At 38.8% G+C, this 12,140-nt stretch overlaps 1 protein-coding gene across 28 annotated transcripts in view; it reads right to left on the bottom strand.

Annotated features, from left to right (window-relative positions):
- Positions 1–12,140, bottom strand: part of LOC125457523 (disks large homolog 1-like) — a 406,012-nt gene that overhangs the window by 137,634 nt on the left and 256,238 nt on the right. For all 28 annotated transcript variants that reach the window (XM_059651157.1, XM_059651153.1, XM_059651152.1 and 25 more), the window contains 2 exons: positions 8,843–8,967; positions 730–899 (listed from right to left, as the gene is read on the bottom strand). In XM_059651157.1, the coding sequence (XP_059507140.1) occupies positions 730–899; positions 8,843–8,967 (295 nt within the window). The remainder of the gene's footprint in view (positions 1–729; positions 900–8,842; positions 8,968–12,140) is intronic.

Here is a 12,140-nt window from a genome sequence, read left to right on the forward strand (position 1 = left end):
AGTTACGAAGGTTGAGTGATGATCTAATTGAATTGTTTAAAAGAATAACTAGCTTGATAGGTTCGGCAAGGTAACCTATTCTCTGGTGGAAGCATCCAGAACAAAAGACTGTCGATGCTAGGACAATTGAAATTGATCATATTTAAATCTACAGATTTTGTTGGGCAAGGGCATCAAGGGATTATGGAACAAGAATGTATAAAAGGTTTTCTGGTACCCACAAACATAACCAAATGGAATTATTTACTGCTGTTTCTGTGTCTGCATTCTAAGCAAGAACATTACACAGATTGTGTTTACACCACAATTTCAAAATTCAGCTATCACATCACCTTTGACTTTTAAGCATTTTAAATACCTGGTTAATATATTCCCTGAGCTTTTGTACCTCTAGACTCCTGACATAACTCAAATTTTGAACAGAACATCAATTTGGATACACATTCACACCTCTAATACCTAGCCATGTAGTAATTAAACATAGCAATTCATTACAGCCCAATGTCCTGCACTGACTCACCATTTTCTTCTAGGGTTTGTACTGCAACATTGTGGCTCTGCGTCCTACAAATATGCATGTGGCAGCTTTATGGTTGGGGGCAGGGGATTGCAGAGCAAGGACAGTATTATGTTTATCTAATTTGCAATCAGTACCGATTTGCCAAACTAACATATGCAACCTGTGAGATATACGAGCACATTTTTCATTGCACTTGATATACAACTTACCCTTAGGCCCTTTAATAAGTTTTATTTCTAAAATCTTTTCGGTGACTGGCTTTCTTCTCCGCACATATAATCTCACAATTGATCCAGCCTCTTTTAAAGCTTCCACTGCTTTACTGTGAGTTACTTCCCTTACATCCACATCATTTACCCGAAGGATGCAGTCATTCACTCTAGAACAAAATAGAGTTTACATTGAAATCATCTTCAGTCTGCACAGTGATATGGGTGTAATAAAAAAAGTGGTACAAAAATGTAAAGAAAACTTTAATGAGGATTAGCTTTCGTGGGGGAGACGAGAAAAAGAATTGCATGTCTGATTCACATTTTGATTTGAAATCTCAACACAATTTTAATTATTTCATGAACTCCTACCTCCTACATTTTCTTCACGATTTTATTCTTCCTTCTCCCATACATCAATACTGGACATTTTTGTTTTAGAAATTGTGGATTTCAGTAGTTCCCAGCTTCTTTGGTCAAAGGGACCCTTTACAAATTACTATAAGCCCTCCATCTAAAATATGATACCCATTTGAAAGCACTATATGTAGTGAATTTAATGATGCTTTGAGGATGACAGATACCTTCTGGGACATTAGTGACACATCACGGCTGAGTTTGATTGTCCCTGGAGTGATATTTAACACTCACTCCTGAATTATTCTACTTAAAAGCCTATGGGCAGGATTCTTCCATTTTCAGTTCAAGTGTTTGTCAAGTGAGATTCATGGCACAAGATCCAACACAGTTCACAACAACTTTTCTCTCCCAACATTAGGCCCTTCAACTTATCAATTATGCAAGCAGGCTCTGTGGTACTTTTCTTGTTCAATAGTGCAACTGGAGAGGTGGATGCACTTGCCACTGCCAGGACTTCTAGTGTTCACATCACCAGTGCCATATTTAAAGCCCAGCCGAACACCACTTAAGATGCTGCTGGTATCTGTTCCTTTCAATATACTGCTCAACCACTGTCACTGGGGACAAAACATAAAAACAAATCTTGCTCTTTGCCTTGCAATCAGGGAATTGCAGCTCTTCTGGACAAGGTTGTGAAGTAAGCAATGGGCTTTTTTCCTGGTGGCCAAAGGGAAGCCATGCTACCATGGACCCAGATAACAGCCAAGGTCAGTGCTTTGACCCAGGCCAAAAGCAACACCCAGCAGTAAAGGAAGATGTCAACTGATCTTTGCTTTACAAGACTATGTCACTATCTTTTCTCTGCTATCTCAAACTCAAAGGATCATCACTACTCACTCTGATTCTCCAACTGCACATGCCTCTCACCAAGGTTCACACACTACAACTCAAAAATTACATAGAAGATTCTGACTCAATTGCTCTCACCCACCACACTCTTCCTCTCTGCACTTCCTACTCAGTCATTGCAGACACCTCACTGCCTCTCCTGCATCAACATTAACGGCTCTTTAATCCATGTTTAACACATCTCAATACGTCTCCTGCTCATTATGAGAAAAAATGGCTCACTCCCTGAATAGTATCTCCAAAGTATCACAAATAACCTGCCTGTAAACCCAGCAATGATTGCATGTGACCCATGGAACTGCCTGTGGGCTATCCACAGATTACAAGGACAGAGGTCCCCATTCTCTGGCATGACCTTGACTGACCACAGTCAACCCTCAGTGGAATCAGTTGAGTTGCTTTGCTAGCTGTGAGAGTATCCCAGGCATAACGTAGATCCTCTTGATCCTGGATTTTTTTTCCGTTTCATAGTAGTTTCTCCAACTTTCTTACTATCGTCCATGCCACTGCACAAATGGGAAAATTCTACACACTGTTTTGTACATTTCAAGGAAAAGTACAGAATGTGGATCTCCTAGACACAAATTAGAAACAGAATTCAATTTACTTAGATCTGGTAAAGCAGTGGCTTTGCGGACGACTGGGAAATCAAGTGAATGCTCGTTTGAGACAAGTTTGACAGCTTTATGTATCTCTTTGAGTGACAATGCATCAATGCAAAATGCTGCAGATTCCTAATATTTGCTATGTTTCAGCCCATAGTCCCGAGTGGTTACATAGTGTCTTTTCAAAGTACAGTTATTATGACCAGAGATAGTAGGAACTGCCGATGCTGGAGAATCTGAGATAACACGGTGTGAAGCTGGACGATCATGGCAGGCCAGGCAGCATCAGAGCAGGAAAGCTTGAAGAAGGGTCCTGACCCGAAACATCAAGCTTTCCTGCTCCTCTGATGCTGCTTGGCCTGCTGTGTCCATCCAGCTTCACTCTGTGTTATCTCAGTTATCACGACCACATCAACAGCGATCATCCACCTGTATGGATCACTTTTCTCGACAAGCATTTTCACATTTTACATACCATCGTGGAAAGTGTCAGCAGAATGCCAATATTCTGTGAATCCAGGTTGGAAGCCTTTTGCTTCTTTTATTTGCAGCTGACTACAGTGCAGATACAAGTTGCACATTGACAATACTTATGAGGAAGAAAGGGAGAAGTGAGACAAAGAAAGGAACAACTCCATGAAGAACTAGGATAGTAAGTGAATTTCATGTTCTGATGTGTCCAGCAATACTGGAACTACCGTTGACGTTTTTGAATAATTTAGATAGTGTTGTCATCATTTTTCAGACAGATTTTTTTTTAATCCTGTTGACAATTTGTCACACAAGTCTCACAACAGGAATTTTATGCCATTAGCTATACTGGGTGCCTACAGCAGAAAATTCAAAAGATAAATAAAAATCAAGAATAATACATTAACTTTATAAAAATGAAATTTCATGGACCAAAAGTGGGCCAAGAGGAAAAGTGAGATAGTAAGAACTGCCGATGCTGGAGTCAGAGACAACACCGTGCGGAGCTGGAGGCTCACAGCAACCCAGGAAGGATCACAGGAGCAGCAAAGTTGACAAGAACATTTTCTGAAGGGCCCTGGCCTGAAACATCAACTTTCCTGCTCCTCTGGTGCTGCCTGGCCCACTGTGCTCCTCCAGCTCTTCACTGAGCTGTTAAGAGGAAAATTGAGTCAGTTTTACACCGCACCCAATTTTCTGTCATTGAACAGGATACAAATGGTAACTCAACTCAGAGTCCTGTGGATAAATGGTGGTTCCAACAACCTCAGTTGCTCAAATTATGCACGAGTTTGTACTGAACTTCAAATGCTCAGATTGTTTGGGAATATGTTCAGCTCTATTACAGGCATCCTATTTTACATTTTGATATATTTTCTTATAGTACTATTAAATTTAAAATTTGATGAGTATTAATACTAAACACAATTTTGTAGAAAACCTCTGGAAGTATGTAAAACTTAAGAAAATTGATGCCAGTGTGTTTTCTCCTTGCTTTTTATAAACAGACTCTTAGCCACGGGCAATACATGGCAGGACGATAGACACAATAATCTTAATGCTGGCATGGGTCATTTGAGTTAATTTAGAGTGGTGCTGAACTAACTGAGTTAAGATATGCCAGATATCATTCCAAGACACATTTTCGACAGATATGAGAAAACATTATGAACATTTTATGCAAAAATATACCAGCTTTTAGTAGAAAGCTTATAAATTTTATTAAGGTGATCACATATTACATCAACAGCACATTTTCAAATGCTGAACTGTGAACCTAAGCCATAATTCAATGCTTTATCAAGGTGAAAGAGAAAATGTTAGGAAATAAAGGTGGCCAAACCTTGCATAAAATTCAGTCAGTCAATCAGCTGCCTTAAATTACCAAAGATCAAACATACTTAATCAAATCACTCCAGATTGTGTGACGGGCACATCAGTGCAATCTGTTCCAGACTCTATTATAGATCCAATCAAATAAATAGTTCAGAGAGACAGAAGGTGTTGGCAAAGACCATATTGTCAAGACAAATAAAATATATTCACATCTTACAGTGAATTTCTATAAGAGTATAAAGGCAGTAGGAGTGGGCGGTTCTCCTATAACGTGCTAGTTGTGTTCTTATGAGACCTCGCACTTTAGAAAATCATGCTATTGGGAAATAACTATAGATAATCACCATACCTTTGCAGGCAAAAGTTCGCGTTCGTCCAACAGTGTGTATTATTCATCAATCACATTACAGCACATTCACGTTAATATAACACATGTTATAGTAGGACTACCTGCATACTTAAGAGGGAAATCAGGAGGGCAAAAAGGGACATGTGAAAGCTTTGACAAATAGGATTAAGAAGAATCCAAAGAGATTCAACAAACACAATAAGGACTAAAAAAAACAAGGGAGAGAATTGGGCCCCTTAAAAATTACCAAGGCTGCCTACGTGTGGAACCACAGGAGGTGGTGGAGACACTAACCAAGTACTTTGCATCAGTGTTTGCTGAGGAGGAGGATACGGAACACAGAAAACATTGGAAATAAATAGTGACATCTTGAAAAATGTCCATATTACAGAGGGTGGAGGTGCTGGATGTCTTAAAATGCATAAAAGTGGATAAATCCCCAGGACCTGATAAGGTGTACCCTAGAACTCTGTCGGAAAGCTAAGGAAGTGATTTCTGAGCCCCAGGCGGAGATACTGTACAATTCAATTGCTACAGGTGAGGTACCGCAACACTGGATGCTGTCTAATGTGGTGACACTGTGTAAAAAAGCCGGTAAGGAAAGCCAGGGAACTACAGACCAGTGAGCAAGTTTTTGAAGGGAATCCTGAGGGACAGGATTTACAGGCCTTCGGAAAGGCAAGGGCTGATGAAGGATTGTCAACATTGCTTTGAGCATGGAAACTTGTGTCTCACTAACTTGACTGAGTTTTTTTGAAGAAGTAACAAAGAGGATTGACGAGGGCAGAGTGGTGGATGTGATATATATTGACTTCAGTGAGGTGTTCGGTAAGATTCCTCATAGTAAATTGGTTAACAAGGTCACATCGCATGAAATAACGGGAGAACTAGCCATCTACATGCAGAACTGACTTCAAGGTCTAAGTCAGAGGATGTTGGTGGAAGGTTGCTCTTCAGACTGGAGGCCTGTGAACAGTGGCGTGCCTCAAGGACTGGTGCTGAAGGATCTATTTCCATGCTTTACAGCTCTATGACTCTGAAAATTATTTTATGTCTTCTGAATTTTAATTAGAACACTCCTCAATCCTGTGCAAGATGAATATAACCTGCTTTCAAAATTTAATCCAATAAGCTGTAATACAATTCTGATAAATTCATGGTGCACCCTCTCCAAGGCTAAGGAACCATTTCTTCAGTGTTATTGTTAGCTAAATAAATTGTTACTTGTTGATTTTTGAGTGTGTGTCATGGAATTTATTTTATTTAACCACTAGAAGAGCCGAAAGGCAGGTTACACCTTTTCCACAATCCTTTTACAGATTATAGGGCAAGGTGCTCCGCTTTGGGTGTTTCAATTTTAGTTCTTGGTGCAGGGAGTCGGGGGGGGAGGAATCAAACTCCACATTATAACAGAGGCTCCAGATGCAATCTGAGTAAATGTTCATGCAATGCCTGTGTAACACTGCTATTCATTCCCTCATACATAAACCACCTTTGCCTTTCGGGCACTTTGAGTCCAAGGTCAACATTCTCATTAAACTTCTGGATTGCTTATAGTATCCATCCATTAGGTTTTAACTATTTACATTCAGGAACAGTCAAATCTGTTTGCTCCTACATAGTTCTTTGTTTCTCATCATTATGAAAGGGTTATTTCCAGTAAACTTTCACATAACTGACCTGTCAAATAGGAAAAGCTAGGTTCTGATACTCAGCTCCACTTCACATTTACTTCAAGAATGCACAGTATTTCCTTATGCCAATTTCAAGGGGGAAAGCTGCCTACTACTTTACAATGCCTCTAACCTTTTCCCAACAGGAAACACACATCAACAGAGCTGCAAATGATGATCTCATTAAGTGTTGATAAGGCATGTTCCAGATTATGATTAGAAACAGGTTATGTCGATTACAGCATATTTAAGAACAACTGTTTTTTGTTGAGTGGGCTTGTTTTAATGGGGTGATTTCATAGTGGCTTACTTACCTCTTCCACCAGCCAATTTATGTGCCCTGTGGAAGAGTGGTAATGTGCCTAGCTCTGAATCAGGAGGCCTATGTTCCAGTTCCATCTGTTCCAGAGGTGTGTATTACAGGTGGGTTATAAAATATCAAATATTAAGAACCACAAGTTTGATCATTGTTAAATGTGCAGTTGTTTAAGTCGATCTGGCATTGGTTTACTAATAAAAAGACATCCAGTTAAGAGCATTGTGGTACAGTCTTTATCTCTGCACGAGTGGACTCAGGTCCAAATCCCACTTGCTCCAGAGGTGTGTCACAATATATTTTCAGAGAAGAACCAGTGAGCTGGGGTGCATTATTTCTCCTACCGACTCCATTTTGATTTAATTCCATCGATTGCTCTTCATCCCCCCACCCCCCAACTTGAAGGCAGACCTACTTCTGCTTCTTCAGAGACAGCAAGAACTACAGATGCTGGAGTCAGGGACAACACAGTCTGCAGCCGAAGGAACACAGCAGGTCAGGCAGCATCAGAGGAGCAGGAAAGTTGAAATTTCAGGAGTCCCAACCTGAAAGGTCCCTTCCTGCTCCTCTGATGCTGTCTGGGCTGCTGTGTTCTTCTGACTCCATACTGTGTTGTCGGTTACTTCTGCTTCCTACAATAGCACTCATCTCTCTGGAATCACACTACAAGCCAAGCAGCATTTTTAATATGGATATTACTCAGCATAAATACCACTTTATTCTAGGTTGTGCACCAAAATAGGGAAATGAATCCTTTAAACCAAGGACAAAGGAAGGAGTTACTGCACTTTTAGAAACAGGCTACTGAAAAATCATTGCAAATTGTGTTTTCACTGTTACTTTATTCAAATGGTAGGGGAAGAAGTTTGAAACACGATGGCGCTGTGGGTCCAGACTCTAGGCAAACTTCAACTGAAAATCAACAAATTGAGTTTTCAGTTAAGGATTGTGTAGGCAGATGTCATCAGCATAGCAATAACTTTCTGACTGGCTCCTGGTCAGATAGGCAGCTCATACATGAATAATATGAAGGCAGGTCTCCAAACTGCAAGAGACCGCCTCTCTCATCATTTGTTATCAGCTGTTTCCTCTAACTAGTGAATAAGAAAATGAAAAATTGATGTGTTAACCCACATCTTCAGCAAAGAACTGAAAGGAATTTATTCTGAAGACTGGAGATCAGAAGGACTTGGAAGCAGAAAAAGTGACACTTCATCAAATTGTGCAGACTGATGCTGTTGAATAGAATTTCCCCAATACTTTTTCCTGCACCTATAACATCCATTTTCTTTTTGTCTGCATGCATGCATAGGGGTTTAAGGAGATGACAGACTTTCAGCTACATTAATTATACCTTGACAATCCATCTGATTACAAATTATGTGTATTAAATAGTACATCATGTTAAGTGCAGAAACCTGGTCAGTGTCTTCCCTTAACTAGACCCCATCAGGCAGTTAAATTGGGGAACTTTTGAGTTATTTAAATCTTTGACTTTTGTGACAATCCGAGGAGTAGTGGTGCTCAAGCACCAGAACACTTTCCCAAGCTGGTTGCGGCATCAGACAATTTACAATGTTTTTTCTGCAGCCACAATTTCCTGTTGCATTCAGGTCATAAAAAGAGCTTCTGGTCCGACTTTAATTACTTTGCAGACTGCTAGTAAATACCCAAGATGGAATAAGATTCCTGAGGCTATCTCCAATTCTATGGGCTTCAGAAGTTCAGACTTTTGGGCTAGGATGCATTTTATTGCTTGGAGTTTTACACAAGCTAAATAACTGGCTTCCTTTTCTTCCATTAAATAACTTTTGTTTCAAAATGATCTATTCCTCTTTTTGTTAAGGGCTGTAATTAATCAAACTAAATTGTGTCTTTCTTCTAATAATTAACTCTAATGGCTAAATTACAGTTTCATTCATGATTGAAGTCTGAAATGTTTTCTTCTCAGAACACAATACTCAACAATAGTTTCTGAGAAGCTGGCAATATATTTTTGTATAAAACCCATTAACATAGCTTTTGTAGCAGAAATGACTGAATCAATGTTTGTTTTACATAAGTAAATGGGAATGCATTAAATGGTTTGACGTACCGCAGTCTTCCATCCTGAGCAGCTGCACCTCCTGCAATGATTTTTGTAATGAATATGCTGGGATCATCACCAATGTGCGGATTATCTGTACCACCTGCGATGCTGAAGCCGAGGCCAGAATTTCCCTATTTTAAATGTACAAATAGAAAATCAGACATAAAAAAATCTCTTATTGAAAACATTGGAAGAAACGAGTAATTGTAAAAAGGACTTTGTAGGGATCAGTGGAAGTCTCACTGTAAATACTGATTCTGATGGAGGTGCATCTTCAATGAGACAAGCAGCAAAATATACTTTCATTTCCGGCACTGTTTTATGGTTAACAACTGGTAATCAACCAATCGTAAGAGATAACAAACTCATCTCCAACTACAGTGAAAGATTTTGGCATACTAAGGTAGACAATACAGTGTGCATTTGAAACATAAGCCTGAGGAGTAGCAGGCCATTTGGCCCTCTGTACCTCTTCTGCTATTCAACAAGATCATGGCTGTCTAATTGCGGCCTCATCTCTCCCTTTCTTAATTGGCCCCAGGATTCCATTTTCGTTAAAAACCTGCAACTCTGCTATCAATACTTTCTATGACTCAGCCTTCAGTGTTTTCAGAGGGAGAGAATTCCACATATTGATGATCCTTAAAGAGAAAATCCCCTCAGCTCAGTTTTTAATGGGAGACTAGTAAGTCACAACCTGTCTCCAAGTGTTAGTGTTCCCACAAGAGGAAACATCCTCTCCATGTCTACCCTATCAAGTCCCTTGGGGATCTTTTACATTTCAATGTGATTATACCTCATTCTTTTAAATTCCAACACGTAATTTTTTTTTTAAATTGTTCAAAATGTTTTTAAATTCATTCATAGGATGAGGGGGTCACTGTCCAGACCAACATTTACTGCCCATTCCTAATTGTTCTTAAGGCAGTTAAGAGTGAACCACATTGCTACACGGCCTTCATCACAAACGTTAGCTGAATGAAATTTTTTCTGAATTCTTTTACCATAGTTAAAGTTTTTTTTAGGAACCAGAACTGTACATAATACTCCAGTTACTGTCTCAACAACTCTACAGCTGCAGTAAAATTTTTATATTCCATTCCCCTTGATGCTTATTTCAGCATTCTATTTGCCTTCCTAATCAATTGTATCTGTATATAAAGTCTTGTGATTCATGTGAAATTCATGCAAGCTAGATCCCTTTACCAGTACCTGGTTCTGCAATCTCCCTTTATTTAAAGACGGGAAATTTAACATTCTTGCCAAGGTGGACAAGGTCAAATTTTCCCACATTACATTCAACCTATGGGATTATCTATTATCTCCACCTCCATCTGTACCTCTCTGCAAACTTTACATCTCATTGACAACACACCTTCCTACCTATCTTGATGCAATCAGCAAATTTAGCTACCATATACTTAATCCTTTATCCATATCTGTGATACAGTTTGTAAAAGAGTCGAGGCTATTGGAGATCCTGATTTTAACCAGGCCATCAGAAAAGATGCCAAGCAGATATCAGGTGCTTCGCAAAGAGAGAAAGTGAAAAATGTGTCCAGCACCCATGAAAAGGACTTGAATGAATTTGAGTTTTGAATTAGCAAATGTTAACCATGCCCACCATGCAACATTTTGGGAGGATGAAGTTTAGAAAATTTTGCGTTAGTTAAGAAATAATCAAAATTCATTTTTAGTTTCACCCTCTCTTTAAAATGCAATTCTCCATTATGAATTGCTTTCTGATGCTGTGCAAAAAAAAACTTGTTTTGAATTCATACTTTCCCAAGTTGGCAAGACATCACTTAAATGACAGTAAAGGTCTATCACCAATTTTCTTCTGGATGCTTTAATTTATTAAATGTTACTGAAAATATTACCCCAACCCCCATCTTTTTTGCAACCAGGAACTACATGTACAGTCAGTGGCATGGGGACCACTTGTTCTACAATATATACACATGGCAGTTAGTTGTGAATTTTTTTTTCTTGAATTAGGTGGTTAGTTTCTTAGCAGGTGAGCAAAATGGAAGAGGTGGTCTCTTGCCCTTTGGTTATGCTCCACCGTTCAAGATCATGGATGTCCTTCACATAAGGGGAATGTAGGTTAGGTTATTTTATTTTTGGGTTAGGATTATTCCACGGCACAACATCGTGGGCCGAAGGGCCTGTACTGTGCTGTACTTTTCTATGTTTTTCTATAAGTCTCTCATTATCCAAAATGGGATTTTGATTCTCCTAGTATGCAAAATCCATACTGCCTTTATTAAAACAAGTTACTACTACACTAGAATTAAGACTTTTCTTTCCACAAACATTCCAAGCTACCAGTGCAAACAAGAAATTCAACAAATGAAGCTTTCTCCATTAGTAGAAACAGTAGCCAACGCAAAATTAGAGGTCATTGCTGCAGTTAATTATATTGCAAAATTGAGCTACTCTGAACAGATGTGCCAAATCTTAATCTAAACATTTGACGTAAAAGCTGTTAAATTAAGATATCAACGAAACTATTTCTCTATTGGTCTAGGGATTAGGATTCAGTACTTTCATGATTGCACGCTGGTTTCAATTCTTGGGCAGGGCAGGAAGGCTTATGGGCATGAGGAATGTCAGATCAGCCACAGAAAAGGCATTGAATGGTGGAGTAGGTTCAAGCAGCTGAGTGGTCTATTCCTATTTCTTATGGTTTTATAACTCATTTAATTTAAATTAATAGGAGATACTAATAGAAATATTTTATTCAAATCAGTTTCTGTTTCAATCAGAAAGAGCTGGCAATTGACTCTAAGGGAGGAAAATAACTGTAATCTCAATATTGCTCAGTTATATTCAATGGTTGCTTAGTCCACACAAAGCCAAATTACAAAATATCTCCATCCATCCATCTGCAAAATCCAGACTGTTTCAAGACTTACCATAGATTCTGTTGCTCATTAATTCTAATTACTATACTCATACATTCAAGCGCTGAAATAAATTATTTCAGCATCAACTTGTTCCTTTACAAGATTGTTACTCTCGGTTTTTGATACAGACAACAATAAACTGAAGTTTTGAGGGCAAGAATTTTCCTGTGATTTATTGTGAAGTGTAGGCATTTCATGTGCTGTGAGCATTTAAGATTTGTTACCATCACAAATCAAGCAGACTGTAGCTTTCTTCTGTGATGTATACACATTCAAATTACTCAAACACATTAATCATTTGATACTTTATTGGCTATTAGCACATTTGCTTATACATCAGGGAAGGAATTATACAAGGAAAAATCAACAACAGCTTGTATTTGTATGGTCCCTTT

Source organism: Stegostoma tigrinum, chromosome 14 (genome assembly GCF_030684315.1).
Source record: "Stegostoma tigrinum isolate sSteTig4 chromosome 14, sSteTig4.hap1, whole genome shotgun sequence".
Lineage (NCBI taxonomy): Eukaryota > Metazoa > Chordata > Chondrichthyes > Orectolobiformes > Stegostomatidae > Stegostoma > Stegostoma tigrinum.